The following is a 20,058-nucleotide window of genomic DNA, read 5'->3' as shown; positions in this document are numbered from 1 at the left end:
TGCTACTCTAACTTTAGAGAATCTTAAAACCTTGTTTCAGTGTAAGGAACTCAGTTCAATGTAGTTTCAACGTAATCTGAGGAATAATTGTGCCTAAAATCCCAAGAATATGAAAGAATTGAGCGTATACTCTATAGAAATTGGTTCTGATATATTCTCCAAAACATCTAAACAAACATATTTTGTTTTTATTAGTCTTGTGCTAAAGCAAATGATGGTATCAATGACGAGTCACCATAATTAAATTGAATTACCTAAACTGACTGAATTCCTGATGGCTTTTGTTTTTGAAGAAAAATCGGTAAATTATTAAATACTGAGTTTTAAATTAAACTAGAAATCGAATCAAGTTACTGAAATTTTTGAATGCTGAAAGGCAGACTAGCCTATACTCTTCAACAGCAATTGAACGGTGGTCTCTCAGTTACATTGAAATTATTGAATCACTGAAAGTATAATTAAAGTTATAAGAATTGGTCTTGAAACATATGAACACTTGTTTTTTGACAAAATAAATTAGAATACATTTTTTAGTTGCAGCAATAGCAGCAATGTAATATTATGGTGTAACCCGTAACCTATGTTTACAATGACGTAATTTTAATTAACATCATTTTGGAGGGCATGCAAATCATACAATTACAGGAGTCATGACGTCATCATCCCTATATATGGCGAAAAAAAGCAATTACAGAAACAGAATAAAATAAAATGTTCACTTCATTTGTAAGTCCACTTCATTTAGCAGCTTTAGCTGGATGTTCACAGACTGTTGAGTGTTTTTTAAAGTCTGGGACTGATGTTAATATAAGAGGTAATTATGGCGAAACTCCTCTTTATTTAGCAGCTTCGAAAGGATATACACGGACTGTTGAATGTCTCTTAAAGTCTGGTGCTGATGTTAATATAAGAAGTGAATCTGGAGGAAGTCCTCTTCATTTAGCAGCTTCAAAAGGATACACAAGGACTGTTGAATGTCTCTTAAAGTCTGGTGCTGATGTCAATATAAGAAAATCTCATGGAGAAAGTCCTCTTCATTTAGCAGCTTCAAAAGGATACACAAGGACTGTTGAATGTCTCTTAAAGTCTGGCGCCGATGTTAATATAAGAAATAATGTTGGTGATAGTCCAGTTTATTTTGCAGCTTCAAAAGGATACACACAGACTGTTGAATGTCTTTTAAAGTATGGCGCTGATGTCAATATAAGAAAATCTCATGGAGAAAGTCCTCTTCATTTAGCAGCTTCAAAAGGATACACACTGACTGTTGAATGTCTTCTCAAATATGGAGCCTATATTAACTCTAAGGACAATTATGGCTTGACAGCTCTTCATTACGCTATTTTTTCTGAAGATAAAGAGCTTGTTACAACTCTTCTGGAGTATGGATCTGACATAAATATTACAAATAAAAGAGACCATACAGCTTTTGAAATAGCTGTCTATCGTTGTGTTGATGATATTGCTGTTGTGCTTGCAAGCCACATTTCAAAACTTAAAGAAGCAAATTTATATGTAAGTGAAAGAAACATATCACTCTCAGAAAAATTTGAAAGAGAATTAGAACAAATTGGGAGTGAGAAAATATTTTGAAATACTTTTTTCTATGACGTTTTTACCATCGGAATAAACTCAATAGAACTATAGACGATGAATGAATATTCTTTGAAAAGTTTACTGAGACCAGCAAACTGGAAAGCAAAATTTTAATGTATAATGCAATAATAAAAAGCCGTTTCAGAAAGTGTATAGAAAGGAAATTGCTACTTGAACTAGGCAGTAGAAGTTTCAGTTCTCTCTTTAATAGATTTGCCGAGTTACCACATGAATGTGCTGAACAAACACTGAGCTATCTGCGCAATGAAAACTTAAACAATTTCATAGATGCTTCTGTAAATGGATTCTCATTGTCACTTGTCTTCTAACTGCAGACAATGTGAATGGTTTAGTTATATACTTAGAGCTTATGCAAGGCTTGTTCGTGGGATTTTTGAAAGTTGGGATAGTTTTGCTATTATTATTTAATGTTAATTTGTTAGTGAAAAGAGTTCCGAATAAGTTTGCCTTTTCAAATGACAAACAATTTTTTCCAGAATATCAAAATAAATGATTGCAATATATAAAACTATAAATTAAAATGAGCGGTGAAAGATTGTCGGAGTAATTTCCTGTATCGTTGTGTTGCTCCGAGGTGTATGGCTGTAGCATGTTGCGGTAATGGGTGTCGTGCTTGTCTTGCGTAATGTTCGGTGGTAAGATATCATAATGCTTATGTGATGGGAGAAGGCCATGTCCAAAAGCCGTTAGAAGTTCGTTCCTCCTTGTTTCAAGTGTTGTTAGACCTGTGAGAACAAGACTTTCTTCAGAAGGTAACAGTTTATCCCCCAAAATCACTCTCAATGCACGCTTTTGTATTCCCTCAAGTTTGTTAGTTTGATCTTTTGTGAAACCAGCATGCCAGACTGGGCAGGCTTATTCTAGGATTGGTCTCATCTTAGTTTTGTAGTTAGTAAGCATTGCATCATTGCTTAGATTAAACTGGCGTAATTTCACCAAAGACCTTAGTATAGGGATAATTTGGGAAATTAGATGATTTATTTGGTCGTCCCATGTCAATCTACCGTTAAAAATGACACCCAAAATTCTCATTTTCTGAATTACTGGTATACCCATTTTAGGTAAATTTCGTATCCTATACTTTAAAATGAAATCCTCATTATTTCTGATTTCGCTCTATTTATGGTGAGTTTTTTGCCGAAAAATATCGCTCCAGTCTCGTTACCATTTCCTGTAGGTCTAGGATTGTGTTCTGCTTCTGTAGTACTATCATTGTTATGTCGTCTGCGAACTTTGTGCGATCTTTGTGCCACGTAGCTATTATGTTGAAAAGTAACAAGAATAGGGAGGGCCTAGCTTTCCGAGGGCGACTTGATCTCCCTTCAGCCCTTGAAGGTTGGCCAAAAAGAATAATTTTAATCTATATCTATCTATATATATAAAAATAAGTTATCTGTCTGTGGATCAGGTGACGTCATGTTTCTGTGTCGACTGACGTCATGAAGTTAGTTGTCGTCATTTTTGCTATGACGGTGACGTCATTAAAGATATTTAAGACATATATGTTCACGTAGAAATCTATTAATGTTTAAGTATAAAATGACTGATGAACTTACAATGGCAAAAGCCGATGAAGATGCTCAAAGAGTCTATGCCAAGAAACTTGCTGCTGATAGAGAAAGTCAGAAAAGAAAGCGTGCCGAGGAACTACCAGAGCAACCTGAAAGCAGACTTGCTGCTAAAAGAGAAAGTGAAAAAAGAAGGCGTGCCGAGGAATCACAAGAACAGCAAGAAATCAGGCTTGCTGCTGATAGAGAAAGTAAGAAAAGAAAGCGTGCCGAGGAATCACAAGAACAACAAGAAATCAGGCTTGCTGCTGATAGCGAAAGTAAGAGAAGAAAGCGTGCCGAGGAATCAGAGCAACCTGAAAGTTATCGCCTGGCATTCAGGTACAGCCCAGTCGATGATTATAGCTTGAGTAGATGTGTTCAAATCGGGACAATGTCTAAAATTTGTCCCTATTGCAAGGCCTTGAAATTCAATGGTGAAACAATGGGAATGTGTTGCGCCTCAGGAAAAGTTAAACTTCCTCTATTGGCTGCACCACCAGAGCCATTGAAGACTTTCCTTACTGGAACTACGTCAGAATCTAAGCGTTTTTTGTCAAAAATCAGAAAATACAACTCATGTTTCCAAATGACGTCGTTTGGAGCCCAAATTGAAAATCCAGATCAATTTATGTCTACTTTCAAAGTAAAAGGGCAAATTTATCATAGAGCAGGGTCCCTTCTACCATTCTCAGGCGAGAATCATAAATTTTTACAATTGTACTTCATCAGTGATAGAACTTCTGAATTGAATGCACGTTGTAAAATTTCTCCCAAGGTTGAAAGGACAATCGTTTCCCAATTGCAACATCTTTTCCACGAAAATAATAATTTAGTGCGTCTGTTCAAAACAGCCATCGATTTGATGCCTTCTGATACGCATAAAATTGTTATTTCCGCTGACAAAACGCCTCCTGGCCAACATGTGCGTAGATACAATGCTCCAACTATCGACGAAGTGGCAATCGTTATGGTCGGTGATCAGTTTTTACCTCGAGATATTATTCTTCATAAGTGAAACGCTCTGTAGGGCATCGATGCTACGATGCCCTACAATATCCTATCATTTTTTGGGATGGAGCCGACGGCTATCACTTTAGTATTAAATTGATGAATCCAGCCACTAACAAAGAAATGAATAAGAAATGCAGTGCAATGCATTATTATTCCTATAGACTAATGATTCGGCAGGATGAAGAAAATTATATTTTAAAATGCCGTGAATTGTTTCACCAATTTGTCGTTGATATGTATGCTAAAATTGAATCAGAATGTTTGCTATATATCCGCCTGAATCAGACCAAGCTCCGCTCTGAACAATACATTCATTTGCGAGATGCAGTTATAAATGACGGTAATACCACAAACGTTGGAAGATTAACAATTTTACCTTCGTCATATGCTGGCAGTCCCCGTCATATGCATGAATATGCTCAAGATGCTATTGCGTATGTTCGTCTCTATGGTCGTCCAGATTTATTTATTACATTTACATGTAATCAATCTAGGGACCAGATACTGCAGCTTTTACTTCGAGGCCAATCGGCGGTTCATAGGCATGACATTACGGCCCGTGTCTTCCGGCAAAAGTTGAAATCCCTGATAAACTACATAGTAAAACTTGAAGTGTTTGGGTCAGTGCGATGCTGGATGTACTCAGTGGAATGGCAAAAACGAGGTTTGCCACACGCACATATACTAATCTGGCTACGTAAAAAAATTACTTCGAACGAAATTGATGATGTGATTTCCGCTGAAATCTATATATATAAAAATAAGTTGTCTGTCTGTCTGTGGATCTGTGGATCTGTGGATCAGGTGACGTCATGTTTCGGCTGACGTCATGAAATTAGTTGCCGTCATTTTTGCTTTGAAGGTGACGTCATTCAAGTTATATAAGACATATGTTCGCGTAGAAATCTATTAAGACATATGTTCGCGTAGAAATCTATTAAGACATATGTTCGCGTAGAAATCTATTAATGTTTAAGTTTACAATGACTGATGAAGATGCTCAAAGAGTCTATGCCAAAAAACTTGCTGCTGATAGAGAAAGTCAGAAAAGAAAGCGTGCCGAGGAACTACCAGAGCAACGCGAAAGCAGACTTGCTGCTAAAAGAGAAAGTGAAAAAAGAAGGCGTGCCGAGGAATCAAAAGACCAGCAGGGAAACAGGCTTGAGGCTGATAGAGAAAGAAAGAACAGAAAGCATGCCGAGGAACTACCAGAGCAACGCAGAAGCAGACTTGCTGCTAAAAGAGAAAGTGAAAAAAGAAGGCGTGCCGAGGAATCAAAAGACCAGCAGGGAAACAGGCTTGAGGCTGATAGAGAAAGAAAGAACAGAAAGCATGCCGAGGAACTATCAGAGCAACGCAGAAGCAGACTTGCTGCTAAAAGAGAATGTGAAAAAAGAAGGCGTGCCGAGGAATTACAAGAACAGCAAGAAATCAGGCTTGCTGCTGAAAGAGAAAGTAAGAAAAGAGAGCGTGCCGAGGAATCACAAGAACAGCAAGAAATCAGGCTTGCTGCTGATAGAGAAAGTAAGAAAAGAAAGCGTGCCGAGGAATTACAAGAACAGCAAGAAATCAGGCTTGCTGCTGATAGAGAAAGTAAGAAAAGAAAGCGTGCCGAGGAATCAGAGCAATCTGAAAGTTATCGCCTGGCATTCAGGTACAACCCAGTCGATGATTATAGCTTGAGTAGATGTGTTCAAATCGGGACAATGTCTAAAATTTGTCCCTATTGCAAGGCCTTGAAATTCAATGGTGAAACAATGGGAATCTGTTGCGCCTCAGGAAAAGTTAAACTTCCTCTATTGGCTGCACCACCAGAGCCATTGAAGACTTTCCTTACTGGAACTGCGTCAGAATCTAAGCGTTTTTTGTCAAAAATCAGACAATACAACTCATGTTTCCAAATGACGTCGTTTGGAGCCCAAATCGAAAATCCAGATCAATGTATGTCTACTTTCAAAGTAAAAGGGCAAATTTATCATAAAGCAGGGTCCCTTCTACCATTCTCAGGCGAGAATCATAAATTTTTACAATTGTACTTCATCAGTGATAGAAATTCTGAATTGAATGCACGTTGCGAAATTTCTCCCAACGTTGAAAGGACAATCGTTTCCCAATTGCAACATCTTTTCCACGAAAATAATAATTTAGTGCGTCTGTTCAAAACAGCCATCGATTTGATGCCTACTGATACTCATAAAATTGTTATTTCCGCTGACAAAACGCCTCCTGGCCAACATGTGCGTAGATACAATGCTCCGACTATCGACGAAGTGGCAATCGTTATGGTCGGTGATCAGTTTTTACCTCGAGATATTATTCTACATAAGCGAAACGCTCAGTTGTTAAGAATTGCTGAAACTCATCGATGCTACGATGCCCTACAATATCCTATCATTTTTTGGGATGGAGCCGACGGCTATCACTTTAATATTAAATTGATGAATCCAGCCACTAACAAAGAAATGAATAAAAAATGCAGTGCAATGCATTATTATTCCTATAGACTAATGATTCGGCAGGATGAAGAAAATTATATTTTAAAATGCCGTGAATTGTTTCACCAATTTGTCGTGGATATGTATGCTAAAATTGAATCAGAACGTTTGCTATATATCCGCCTGAATCAGACCAAGCTCCGCTCTGAACAATACATTCATTTGCGAGATGCAGTTATAAATGACGGTAATACCACAAACGTTGGAAGATTAACAATTTTACCTTCGTCATATGCTGGCAGTCCCCGTCATATGCATGAATATGCTCAAGATGCTATTGCGTATGTTCGTCTCTATGGTCGCCCAGATATATTTATTACATTTACATGTAATCAATCTTGGGACGAGATACTGCAGCTTTTACTTCAAGGACAATCGGCGGTTCATAGGCATGACATTACGGCACGTGTCTTCCGGCAAAAGTTGAAATCACTGATAAACTACCTTGTAAAACATGAAGTGTTTGGGTCAGTGCGATGCTGGATGTACTCAGTGGAATGGCAAAAACGAGGTTTGCCACACGCACATATACTAATCTGGCTACATAAAAAAATTACTTCAAACGAAATTGATGATGTGATTTCCGCTGAAATACCTGATAAAAATGTCGATAAGGGGTTACATGATATTATTGTAAAAAATATGATACATGGACCTTGCGGTGCACTGAACGAAAATTCACCATGCATGGCCAAAGGAAGGTGCACAAAGCAATATCCTCGACTTTTAGTACCCAAAACAATTACTGGCAATGATGGTTACCCACAATATAGAAGAAGATCTACTGAAGATGGCGGTAAAACAGCAATAATAAAGAAGCGTAACGGTACCACCATCGAAGTAGATAACCAGTGGGTTGTTCCATATTCCCCATTATTATCAAAAACATTTAATGCACACATAAACGTTGAATACTGTAACTCCGTAAAGGCAATCAAATGCATATGTAAATACGTCAACAAAGGCAGTGACATGGCAGTTTTTGGCTTGCAGTCCGAAATCAAAGATTTCGATGAAATCGTAGAATATCAGGCTGGAAGATACATAAGCAGTAATGAAGCTGTTTGGCGAATTCTTTCATTTCCGATACATGAACGTAGTCCAGCTGTTGTTCACTTAGCGGTACATTTACAGAATGGTCAACGTGTTTATTTCACGGAAACCAACGTGCAACAAAGAGTCCTGAATCCACCGGATACAACATTAACAGCTTTTTTTTCGCTTTGCAAAAATGATTCTTTTGCAAAAAAACTGCTGTATACTGAAGTGCCTTCGTATTACACGTGGAATACTAAAAATAAAGTATTTGGACGTCGAAAACAGGGTAAGTCAGTCGACGGCCAACCTACCATCTTCAAAGATACCACGATAGCAAGACTCTACACCGTTCACCCCAATCAACATGAATGCTTCTTTCTACGCCTGCTTTTGGTGAATGTACCCGGTCCGACATCCATTGAGTATTTGAGGACTGTAAATGGTACTATACATGACACTTACCGTAGTGCATGCCAAGCTCTGAATTTATTGGAGAATGACCAACACTGGGATAACTGCATCAATGACGCGTGCGAAACGTCAACCCCAAGTCAAATTCGTGCATTGTTTGGCATCATTTTAACAACTTGCTCTCCATCAGCTCCTACAGAGTTATGGGAAAAATATAAGTCAAAAATGTCCGAAGATATACTTCATCGAAAACAGTTAGAGACGTCAGACATGACTTTTGATTTTACATCAGAAATTTATAACTACACTTTAGTTGTTATAGAAGATTTGTGCATAAGTATGGCAAACAAACCTCTTCAGGATTTGGGAATGCCTTCACCAAACCGTATCACTGCTGTTTCGACATGTGTAGAATTGGATCGTGAACAAAGTTACAGTACGAGTGATCTATTGTCGTATGTACAAAATAACATTTCCAAGTTAACGTCGGAACAAAAAGACATTTATGATACGATAATGCATTGTGTCGATAACAACGTTGGAGAAATTTTCTTTTTGGATGCGCCAGGAGGTACTGGTAAAACGTTTGTGATAAAACTGATTCTGGCATCAATTCGATCTAAAAATGATATAGCGTTGGCAATTGCGTCGTCCGGAATAGCCGCAACATTGCTGCCTGGAGGAAGAACTGCTCATTCCGCTTTGAAATTGCCTCTGAACTTGCATTCTACAGAAACTCCCACGTGCAATATTTCCAAATCATCTGGGATGGGTAAAGTATTGCAGCAATGCAAACTTATTATTTGGGATGAGTGCACAATGGCACACAAAAAATCGCTCGAGGCTCTGGATCAATGCTTTAAAGATTTGCGAGGGAAGTCGAAACCCTTTGGCAGCACCTTAATATTGCTTGCGGGAGATTTCAGGCAAACATTACCTATAATACCTAGATCAACTCCTGCAGACGAAATGAATGCTTGCCTGAAAAATTCTAATTTATGGGCACACGTAAAAACATTAAAATTAACTACAAATATGCGTGTCCGATTGCAAAACGATGACTCTGGTCAAACATTTTCAGATCAATTGCTGGCAATGGGAAACGGAAAGCTCCCAGTAGACTCAATTTCAGGACGTATACAACTACCTGCTGATTTCTGTAATTTAGTGACGTCCAAAAATGAATTGATTGAAAAAGTATTTCCGAATATTCTAAAAAATTATAAAAATAATAAATGGCTAAGTGAAAGAGCGATTCTCGCACCCAAAAATATAGACGTCCACGAAATCAACAATATTGTTTTGACCAAGATTCAAGACCAGGCAGTCCTTTACAAGTCAGTCGACACAGTTTTGGAACCAAATGAAGCGGTTTATTATACATCTGAATTTTTAAATTCCATAGATCTTTCAGGGTTTCCACCACACGTGCTACAACTAAAAATAGGCGTACCAATAATACTTTTAAGAAATATAAACCCACCAAAGCTTTGCAATGGCACTCGACTTGCCGTAAAAAAAAACAATGGAAAACCTAATAGAGGCCACAATCCTGACAGGGCCTTTTGAGGGTGAGGCTGTTCTTATTCCTCGCATTCCCATGATTCCAACAGATCTGCCTTTTCAATTTAAAAGATTGCAATTCCCAATTCGATTAGCATTTGCAATCACCATTAACAAAGCTCAAGGTCAATCATTAGAAAAATGTGGTATTGATCTTAATACTGATTGTTTTTCCCATGGACAATTGTACGTTGCATGTTCGAGGGTCGGTAAACCTGACAATCTATTTATATGCAGCGAGAATTGGACAGCGAAGAATGTTGTTTATTCGCAAGTTTTACGCAGTTAATTTGTATTTCGGAACCAAATGAAGCGGTTAATTATCCATCTGAATTTTTAAATTCCATAGATCCTTCAGGGTGTCCACCACACCTGCTACAACTAAAAATAGGCGTACCAATAATACTTTTAAGAAATATCAACCCACCAAAGCTTTGCAATGGCACGCGACTTGCCGTAAAAAAAAACAATGGAAAACCTAATAGATGCCACAATCTTGACAGGGCCTTATGAGGGTGAGGCTGTTCTTATTCCTCGCATTCCCATGATTCCAACGGATCTGCTTTTTCAATTTAAAAGATTGCAATTCCCAATTCGATTAGCATTTGCAACCACCATCAACAAAGCTCAAGGGCAATCACTAGAAAAATGCGGTATAGATCTTAATACAGATTGCTTTACCAATGTACAATTGTATGTTGCATCTTTGAGGGTCGGTAAACCTGACAATCTATTTATACGCACAGACAATGGGAAAGCGAAGACTGTTGTATATTCACAAGTTTTACGTAGTTAATTTGTATTGTATCTATCTATCTATCTATCTATATAAAAACGAGTTGTGTGTATGCATGTTTGTTTGTTTCTAAAAAGAGCGTTTGCATATGACGTCATTATTAGTACATACGGCTTTGTATATGGACAGACAATGGGAAAGCCAAGAATGTTGTATATTCGCAATTTTTACGTAGTTTGAAACACATATATAAATCTATCTATATTCACAGGTGGGACACAGGGACACAACTACAATGGCGCGTAACTAATATGGCGCGTAACTAATATGGCGCGCGGGGGGCTTGGGGGGGGCGCGAAGCGCCCCACCAACTAGGTGTTGGGGTGGCGCGAAGCGCCACCCCAACAGCTAGTACCTGATAAAAATGTCGATAAGGGGTTACATGATATTATTGTAAAAAATATGATACATGGACCTTGCGGTGCACTGAACAAAAATTCACCATGCATGGCCAGAGGAAGGTGCACAAAGCAATATCCTCGACTTTTAGTATCAAAGACAATTACTGGCAATGATGGTTACCCACAATATAAAAGAAGATCTACTGAAGATGGCGGTAAGACAGCAATAATAAAGAAGCGTAACGGTACCACCATCGAAGTAGATAACCAGTGGGTTGTTCCATATTCCCCATTATTATCAAAAACATTTAATGCACACATAAACGTTGAATACTGTAACTCCGTAAAGGTAATCAAATACATATGTAAATACGTCAACAAAGGCAGTGACATGGCAGTTTTTGGCTTGCAGCCCGAAATCGAAGATTTCAACGAAATCGTACAATATCAGGCTGGAAGATACATAAGCAGTAATGAAGCTGTTTGGCGAATTCTTTCATTTCCGATACATGAACGTAGTCCAGCTGTTGTTCACTTAGCGGTACATTTACAGAATGGTCAACGTGTTTATTTCACGGAAACCAACGTGCAACAAAGAGCCCTGAATCCACCGGATACAACATTAACAGCTTTTTTTTCGCTTTGCAAAAATGATTCTTTTGCAAAAAAACTGCTGTATACTGAAGTGCCTTCGTATTACACGTGGAATACTAAAAATAAAGTATTTGAACGTCGAAAACAGGGTAAGTCAGTCGACGGCCAACCTACCATCTTCAAAGATACCACGATAGGAAGACTCTACACCGTTCACCCCAATCAACATGAATGCTTCTTTCTACGCCTGCTTTTGGTGAATGTACCCGGTCCGACATCCTTTGAGTATTTGAGAACTGTAAACGGTACTATACATGACACTTACCGTAGTGCATGCCAAGCTCTGAATTTATTGGAGAATGACCAACACTGGGATAACTGCATCAATGACGCCTGCGAAACGTCAACCCAAAGTCAAATTCTTGCATTGTTTGGCATCATTTTAACAACTTGCTCTCCATCAGCTCCTACAGAGTTATGGGAAAAATATAAGTCAAAAATGTCCGAAGATATACTCCATCGAAAACAGTTAGAGACGTCAGATATGACTTTTGATTTTACATCAGAAATTTATAACTACACTTTAGTTATTATAGAAGATTTGTGCGTACGTATGGCAAACAAACCTCTTCAGGATTTGGGAATGCCTTCACCTAACCGTATCGCTGCTGTTTCGACATATGTAGAATTGGATCGTGAACAAAGTTACAGTACGAGTGATCTATTGTCGTATGTACAAAATAACATTTCCAAGTTAACGTCGGAACAAAAAGACATTTATGATACGATAATGCATTGTGTCGATAACAACGTTGGAGAAATTTTCTTTTTGGATGCGCCAGGAGGTACTGGTAAAACGTTTGTGATAAAACTGATTCTGGCATCAATTCGATCAAAAAATTATATAGCGTTGGCAATTGCGTCGTCCGGAATAGCCGCAACATTGCTGCCTGATGGAAGAACTGCTCATTCCGCTTTGAAATTGCCTCTGAATTTGCATTCTACAGAAACTCCCACGTGCAATATTTCCAAATCATCTGGGATGGGTAAAGTATTGCAGCAATGCAAACTTATTATTTGGAATGAGTGCACAATGGCACACAAAAAATCGCTCGAGGCTCTGGATCAATGCTTGAAAGATTTGAGAGGCAAGTCGAAACCCTTTGGCAGCACATTAATATTGCTTGCGGGAGATTTCAGGCAAACATTACCTATAATACCTAGATCAACTCCTGCAGACGAAATGAATGCTTGCCTGAAAAATTCTAATTTATGGGCACACGTAAAAATATTAAAATTAACTACAAATATGCGTGTCCGATTGCAAAACGATGACTCTGGTCAAACATTTTCAGATCAATTGCTGGCAATTGGAAACAGAAAGCTCCCAGTAGACTCAATTTCAGGACGTATACAACTACCTGCTGATTTCTGTAATTTAGTGCCGTCCAAAAATGAATTGATTGAAAAAGTATTTCCGAATATTCTAAAAAATTAAAAAAATAATAAATGGCTAAGTGAAAGAGCGATTCTCGCACCCAAAAATATAGACGTCCACGAAATCAACAATATTGTTTTGACCAAGATTCGAGACCAGGCAGTCCTTTACAAGTCAGTCGACACAGTTTTGGAACCAAATGAAGCAGTTAATTATCCATCTGAATTTTTAAATTCCATAGACCTTTCAGGGTTTCCACCACACGTGCTACAACTAAAAATAGGCGTACCAATAATACTTTTAAGAAATATCAACCCACCAAAGCTTTGCAATGGCACGCGACTTGCCGTAAAAAAAAACAATGGAAAACCTAATAGAGGCCACAATCTTGACAGGGCCTTTTGAGGGTGAGGCTGTTCTTATTCCTCGCATTCCCATGATTCCAACGGATCTGCCTTTTCAATTTAAAAGATTGCAATTCCCAATTCGATTAGCATTTGCAATCACCATTAACAAAGCTCAAGGTCAATCATTAGAAAAATGTGGTATAGATCTTAATACTGATTGTTTTTCCCATGGACAATTGTACGTTGCATGTTCGAGGGTCGGTAAACCTGACAATCTATTTATATATAGCGACAATTTGACAGCGAAGAATGTTGTATATTCGCAAGTTTTACGCAGTTAATTTGTATTGTATCTATCTATCTATCTATCTATATAAAAACGAGTTGTGTGTATGCATGTTTGTTTGTTTGTAAAAAGAGCGTTTGCATATGACGTCATTATTAGTACATAAGGCTTTGTATGTGCACAGACAATGGGAAAGCCAAGAATGTTGTATATTCGCAAGTTTTACGTAGTTTGAAACACATATATAAATCTATCTATATTCACAGGTGGGACGCAGGGACACAACTACAATGGCACGTAACTAATTATGCGCGTAACGACTTACGCGCTCGAGGGGACTCGGGGGGGGGGGCGAAGCGCCCCACCAACTAGGTGTTGGGGTGGCGCGAAGCGCCACCCCAACAGCTAGTCCTTTTAAAAAATTTAAGGATAATTTTTAAGTTACATTAAAAACAAGTGTTCATATTTTTCAAGACCAATTCTTATAACTTTAGTTATACTCTCAGTGCAGTTAGTCATCATTACGTAAGTATTACGACTTTTCTTTTCTCTAATTTGGTTAAACATAAAATTTTGAACTAATTTTTACTTAGAAGCATTGGTCTATTATGGACTGATGTAGAAGTGGTCAGTAGATTAGTGAGCTACGGATCGCTACGTTGAAGTAGAGTAGCTGAAAATGTTTTAAGTTTTCGTAGACATATAGTTTGATTTTGGAGAGTTGTATAAAACCAGAAAGAATTAAGCTATACAGACAATACAATACACACAGACTGTTGAATGTCTTTTAAAGTATGACGCTGATGTCAATATAAGAAGTATTTATGGAGAAAGCCCTCTTCATTCAGCTTTTGTAGCTGGATCCTAAGAGACTGTTGAATGTCTTCTTAAATATTGAGCCTATGTAAACTTTAAGGACAAGGATGACTTGACAGCGCTTCATTATGCTATTTTTTCTGAAGATAAAGAGCTTGTTACAACTCTTCTGAAGTATGGATCTGACATAAATATTACAGATAAAAAGACCTTAAAGCTTTTGAAATAGCTGTCTATCGTGTTGTTGATGATATTATTGTCGTGCTTGCAAGCCCCATTTCAAAACTTAAAGAAGTAAATTTATATGTAAGTGAAAGAAACATATCGCTCTCAAACAAATTTGAAAGAGGTATTTTGTACAAATTTGAAGAATGAGGAGTGAGAAAATAGTCTGAAATATTTCGTTCTATGACATTTTTTACCAAAGGATTAAGTTCAATAGAACTATAGACGATGAATGAAAACTCTATGAAAAGTTCACTGAAACCAGCAAACTGGGAAGCAAAATTTTTATGTATAATGCAATAATAAAAAGTCGTTTCAGAAACAAAACTCTTTCAGACAAATTCTATAGAGAACTAGAACAAATTGGGAGTGAGAAAATATTTTGAAATACTTTTTTCTGTGACGTTTTTACCATCGGAATAAACTCAATAGAACTATAGACGATGAATGAATATTCTTTGAAAAGTTTACTGAGACCAGCAAACTGGAAAGCAAAATTTTAATGTATAATGCAATAATAAAAAGCCGTTTCAGAAAGTGTATAGAAAGGAAATTGCTTCTTGAACTAGGCAGTAGAAGTTTCAGTTCTCTCTTTAATAGATTTGCCGAGTTACCACATGAATGTGCTGAACAAACACTGAGCTATCTGCGCAATGAAAACTTAAACAATTTCATAGATGCTTCTGTAAATGGATTCTCATTGTCACTTGTCTTCTAACTGCAGACAATGTGAATGGTTTAGTTATATACTTAGAGCTTATGCAAGGCTTGTTCGTGGGATTTTTGGAAGTTTGGGTAGTTTTGCTATTATTATTTGATGTTAGCTTGTTAGCGAAAAGAGTTCCAAATAAGTTTGCCTTTTCAAATGACAAACAATTTTTTCCAGAATATCAAAATAAATGATTGCAATATATAAAACTATAAATTAAAATGAGCGGTGAAATATTGTCGGAGTAATTTCCTGTATCGTTGTGTTGCTCCAGGATGGTATGGTTGTAGCTTGTTGCGGGTGTCGTGCTTGTGCATGGGTGTCGTGCTTGTTTTGCGTAATATTGGGTGGTAAGAAATTTATTTCGTTATTACCCCAGAAAGAGGGCTTGAACCGCATTTTTATACAGGCTGTACAAAAATTTTTATTGGTTTTTTAACAAGGTTCGAAAGGAATAAGGAATTCAATGTTCAGTCAGGTAAATAGAGGCAGAAAAATCATACGATGATCAATCAATTTTTTTTCCCAAGACAGTGAGCCAACAAAACCTATTTGAATATTTCGGCCCTATATCTAAGGGCCGTCTTTAGCAAAGAAAATAATAAACAATAAAACGAAAAAAAATTAAAGCTTTCGGTGAAAAATCCATTCTTTTTTTAAAATTAATTAATTAATTTATTTATTTATCACCCACTTCTCAAAACAGAGGTTAAGTGGAGTAAACTACAAAAGAAAAACAGCAAAAGTAATACAAAGAAACAAATAGCCTTGGATTCATTACTTTTTAACGAAAAGTTCAGCCAAGGCTGTGTGATAAAAGTTAACGTTTTACAAGCTAAAAAGGTTCATTCATTGAACTAACTGTATTTATTAAAAATTGGCATAATTTTTTATTGCAATATTTGCCTTCTCTGCAGCTAATCTTTACTTCTTTTGGGATTGGGCTTGTTTTTATTCGTTCCTATTTTTGTTTTATTTTAAATTAAATTATTTTTTGTAATTAGTTTTGTGTACATAGAGTTGAGTGTGTATTCACCCAAGTCTCTATTTAGGGATGTATTATTATTCGAAATCGAAATCGAAAGATATGGAATTTTTTCTGGATTTTAATGCTTTTTCAATACTTTCTTTGTGTTGCTGTAATCTTGTTCCTAAATTTTGGGGGGTTCGAACCACCAAAATTTGCATCAGCAGAAAATATCTTTCGATTCAGCTTTAAGCAATCATATTTTTGAAAATCCAAACCATTATATTCTATTTGACGAAACAATTCTAATTAGCAATGACCTAGGAATCAAACAATCTGTCCACGAGGCAATCAAAATCAAACAAAACTTAAATAATAATACATCCCTAAATAGAGACTTGGGTGAATGCACACTCAACCCTATGTACACAAAACTAATTACAGAAAATAATCTAATTCAAAATAAAACAAAAATAGGAACGAATAAAAACAAGCCCAATCCCAAAAGAATTACAAGATTAGCTACAGAGAAGACAAATATTACAATAAGAAATTATTCCAATTTTAAAAAATACAGTTAGTTCAATGAGTGAACCTTTTTAGCTTGTAAAATATTAGCTTTTATCACACAGTCTTGGCTGAACTTTTCGTTAAGAAGTAATGATGCCAAGGCTACTTTAAAAAAAAAATCGATTTTTAACCAAACACTTTTATTGTAAGTGTTTAATTGTTTATTATTTTCTTTGCTGAAAATTGATGAATATTTCTGCCCTTAGATATAGGACCGAAATATTCAAATAGGTTTTGTTGGTTCACTGTCTTGGGAAAAAAGTCCTCATTATTCTCTCTTCTGTAGTTGTATCATTGAATTTGTTTTCTCATCGTATGAATTTTTTTTGCCTCTATTTACCTGATTCAACGTCGAATTCCTTATTGCTTTTGAACCTTGTTAAAAAACCAATAAGAATTTTCGTACAGCCTGTATAAAATATGTATACTCATTAGAATCCCAATTAGTTTTTATGAATGTGCTAACAATTATTATCTGAGTCTTAAAAACCTGAGTCTTAAAAACCAGAATCTTAAAACCTTGCTTCAGAGTAAGGAACTCAGTTCAATGCAGTTTCAACGTAATCAGAAGAATAATTGTGCCTGAAATCCCAAGTATATGAGAGAGTTCAGCGTATACTCTATAGAAATTGGCTCTGGAATATTCTCCAAAACATCTAAACAAACATATTTTGTTTTTTTTAGCCTTGTGTTAAAGCAAATGATGGTATCAATGATGAGTTGCCATAATTAAATTAAATTACCTAAAATTATTGAATTCCTGATGGATTTTGTTTTTGAAAAAAAACAGTAAATTATTAAATACTGAGTTTTAACTAGGAATCGAATTAAATTACTGAAATTGATGAATGCTGAAAGGCAGACTAGCCTATACTCTTCTACAGCAATTGAACAGTGGCCTCTCAGGAATTCAATGTTCAGTCAGGTAAATAGAGGCGAAAAAAATCATACGATGAGAAAACACATTCAATGAGCAGAAATTCATATTTAACTTTAATGACATGATACTAAAACTAAATCCGCAGAAAATGACATAAATATTCAGAAATCAGGCTAAAAATAATTGTGATGTAGCTGAGAGGCCGTTCAATTGCTATAGAAGAGTCTAGGCTAGTCTACCTTTCGGTATTCAAAAATTTCAGGAATTTGATTCAATTCCTAGTTTAATTTTAAACTCAGTATTTAATAATTTACCGAGTTTTTTTTTAAAACAAAATAAATCAGGAATTCAAGCAGTTTAGGTAGTTTAAATTAATTATGGCGACTTGTCGTTGGGTAAAGCTGGATACCCTATGCCAAACACTAGATAGCTGTTGGTACCCTAACCCTGACTTACGTCACTACAGATGAACTATGATTGGGTGATTTCTCAAATCACCACTCAAATTTTCACTCAAATCACCAATATTTTATTGGGTCTCAGTGTCTAGCATTTGGCACAAACAATAGATATACCCAGTATTTGACATAGGCTTTCCCCCAAATTGGAGTTAGTGACCCCCCCCCCCCTACAAAAATTCATACTAAGGTGAATTCTCTTGCTATTTTCATTTGAAATGCCACCTTGAATCGTGAAAAATGTTATTTAGGTTATATATTTACTCAATTGTTTCAGTTTTTGTGTAAGCAATTAGTTACATTGTGAAATTAAGCGCGGATAGCCATATACGTCAGTCATAACGATCAGTGTTGGCTCAAGTGGTATATTTATTTTTCTAACTAAGGTTTGACAGAAGTCAACCTGTTTGCTTCAATTTCTGACTGAACGTAATGAGCATGATAAAAATAAGTGATTGTAAAATATTTGTTTTCATTTTTTGTTTGTTTTAGATGAGCAAAGAACAGCCATCTATTGACCACTTTTTCAAGCCTGTTGGGATACATATACCTCGGACCAAAACTGCAAATGTCAGTAAGGATCATCCTCTCATTCCTACAGGCCCTATTTCTCACCTCTGTTGCAGCAGACGAGAAACTGAAAGCTCTCAGAATAGAGTTGAGAAACAGTCGGAGAAACAAAAGGCATATTGATCGACAATTGTGATACCAGTGAAGAAGACAAAAGATCAGATATTTTGACAAATATTAGAGACCAATCTCCTCATATCGCTATGAGGAGGGTGTTAACAGACTCAGAGGTGAGGCAGTTGATAAGTCCTTACATAAAAAGAGAAACAGAAGGTAACATAGAGATCTCAACTGTAGAAACTGTTGTTGATAGTCTCGGCAGCACTTCCCAAGACAAAGAACCTTCAGTTGCTGAAAAATCGGTTGCAGAAGCTCAACGTTGAAAAGCTTCTGTAGCGAAAAAGGGTACCAGAAGTAAGAAATTAGACAAAGAAACATTGACATCTAACTGCAATATCGACCCCGAGGGTAAACATTAAATTGGTAAAGGGCCCAAAGAAAACCTGCACTGCATTTTGTATAACATTGACTTGTAACGCAATACCAGTTTATTGCAGATGCTCTGGAAGCAAACGATGACAGACTCTCGAGTAACCAAAAAAAATCAGACAGGTGGAATTAATTTTAAGTTGATTTGTGGTGCACCATAACTTGTCAATCAACATCAAGAAGGAGCTTTCTGAAACCTTGATGAGGGCTTTTCCTGACTTTCATATTGCAAAGGGAGTTCAATGTGATTGCAAGAAAACCACACACGTGATCAATTCGATAATTGTAAAAGTTGTGTTTGATGACTTGTGCAATCTCATGAAAAAAAACTGTTTTTCTTTAATAATCGACGTGAGTACTGATGTAAGTAATTCCAAAAGCCTAGTGGTTGTAGTTCGTCACATTGATGAAGTGAAGGAAAATCATATTGGTAGATGGAAGAAAGTTGTGAAAGACTCATTCTTGAATCTGATTGAACCACAGCAGTTCATAGCTGGAGATCTACTCACAGTGTTAACAAACCTTCTGCTTAAAGAAATTGCAGTACCAGAGCAGAATCTGATCGGTTTTACATCAGACAATGCATCTGTCACGATGGGAAGACAAGGGGGTCTGCAAGCAAAGCTTTCACTTTACTTACCGAACCTATTTGTCCTCAGGTGCGTATGCCATTCAATCCATTTGTTTGCTACTGCAGCAAGTCAGAAGCTACCTGAAGACATCGAAGAATTCTGCCAGGACATCTATGATTACATTAGCAGAAGCCCCAAAAAAGAGCTAGAGAGTCCATCGAAATACAGAAATTCATGGAGCATGACAAACATAGGATTCTGCGCCATATCACAACTAGGTGGCTTTCCCGACTCCCAGTAGTTCTACGCTATCTC

At 36.8% G+C, this 20,058-nt stretch overlaps 2 protein-coding genes across 2 annotated transcripts in view; both read left to right on the top strand.

Annotated features, from left to right (window-relative positions):
- The window catches only part of LOC136027457 (rab GDP dissociation inhibitor beta-like), a 91,466-nt gene that overhangs the window by 13,191 nt on the left and 58,217 nt on the right, over positions 1-20,058 (top strand). The gene's annotated exons all lie outside the window — the stretch shown is intronic.
- Positions 712-18,805, top strand: LOC136027739 (26S proteasome non-ATPase regulatory subunit 10-like). Its single transcript, XM_065705194.1, has 2 exons — positions 712-1,515; positions 18,605-18,805. Exons 1-2 carry the CDS (start codon positions 712-714, stop codon positions 18,803-18,805), a joined length of 1,005 nt encoding a protein of 334 aa, XP_065561266.1.

This window comes from Artemia franciscana, chromosome 5 (assembly GCF_032884065.1).
Source record: "Artemia franciscana chromosome 5, ASM3288406v1, whole genome shotgun sequence".
Classification (NCBI taxonomy): domain Eukaryota; kingdom Metazoa; phylum Arthropoda; class Branchiopoda; order Anostraca; family Artemiidae; genus Artemia; species Artemia franciscana.
Note: the sequence above shows the minus strand (reverse complement) of the source record. Positions and strands in the feature narration are given on the sequence as shown.

Excerpts from the sequence above, each read along its gene's own strand:
- LOC136027739 (XM_065705194.1), top strand. The coding sequence starts at position 712 with ATGTTCACTTCATTTGTAAGTCCACTTCATTTAGCAGCTTTAGCTGGA. Across the intron at positions 1,516-18,604 it reads TTAAAGAAGCAAATTTATAT|ATGAGCAAAGAACAGCCATC; the intron begins GTAAGTGAAAGA and ends TGTTTGTTTTAG.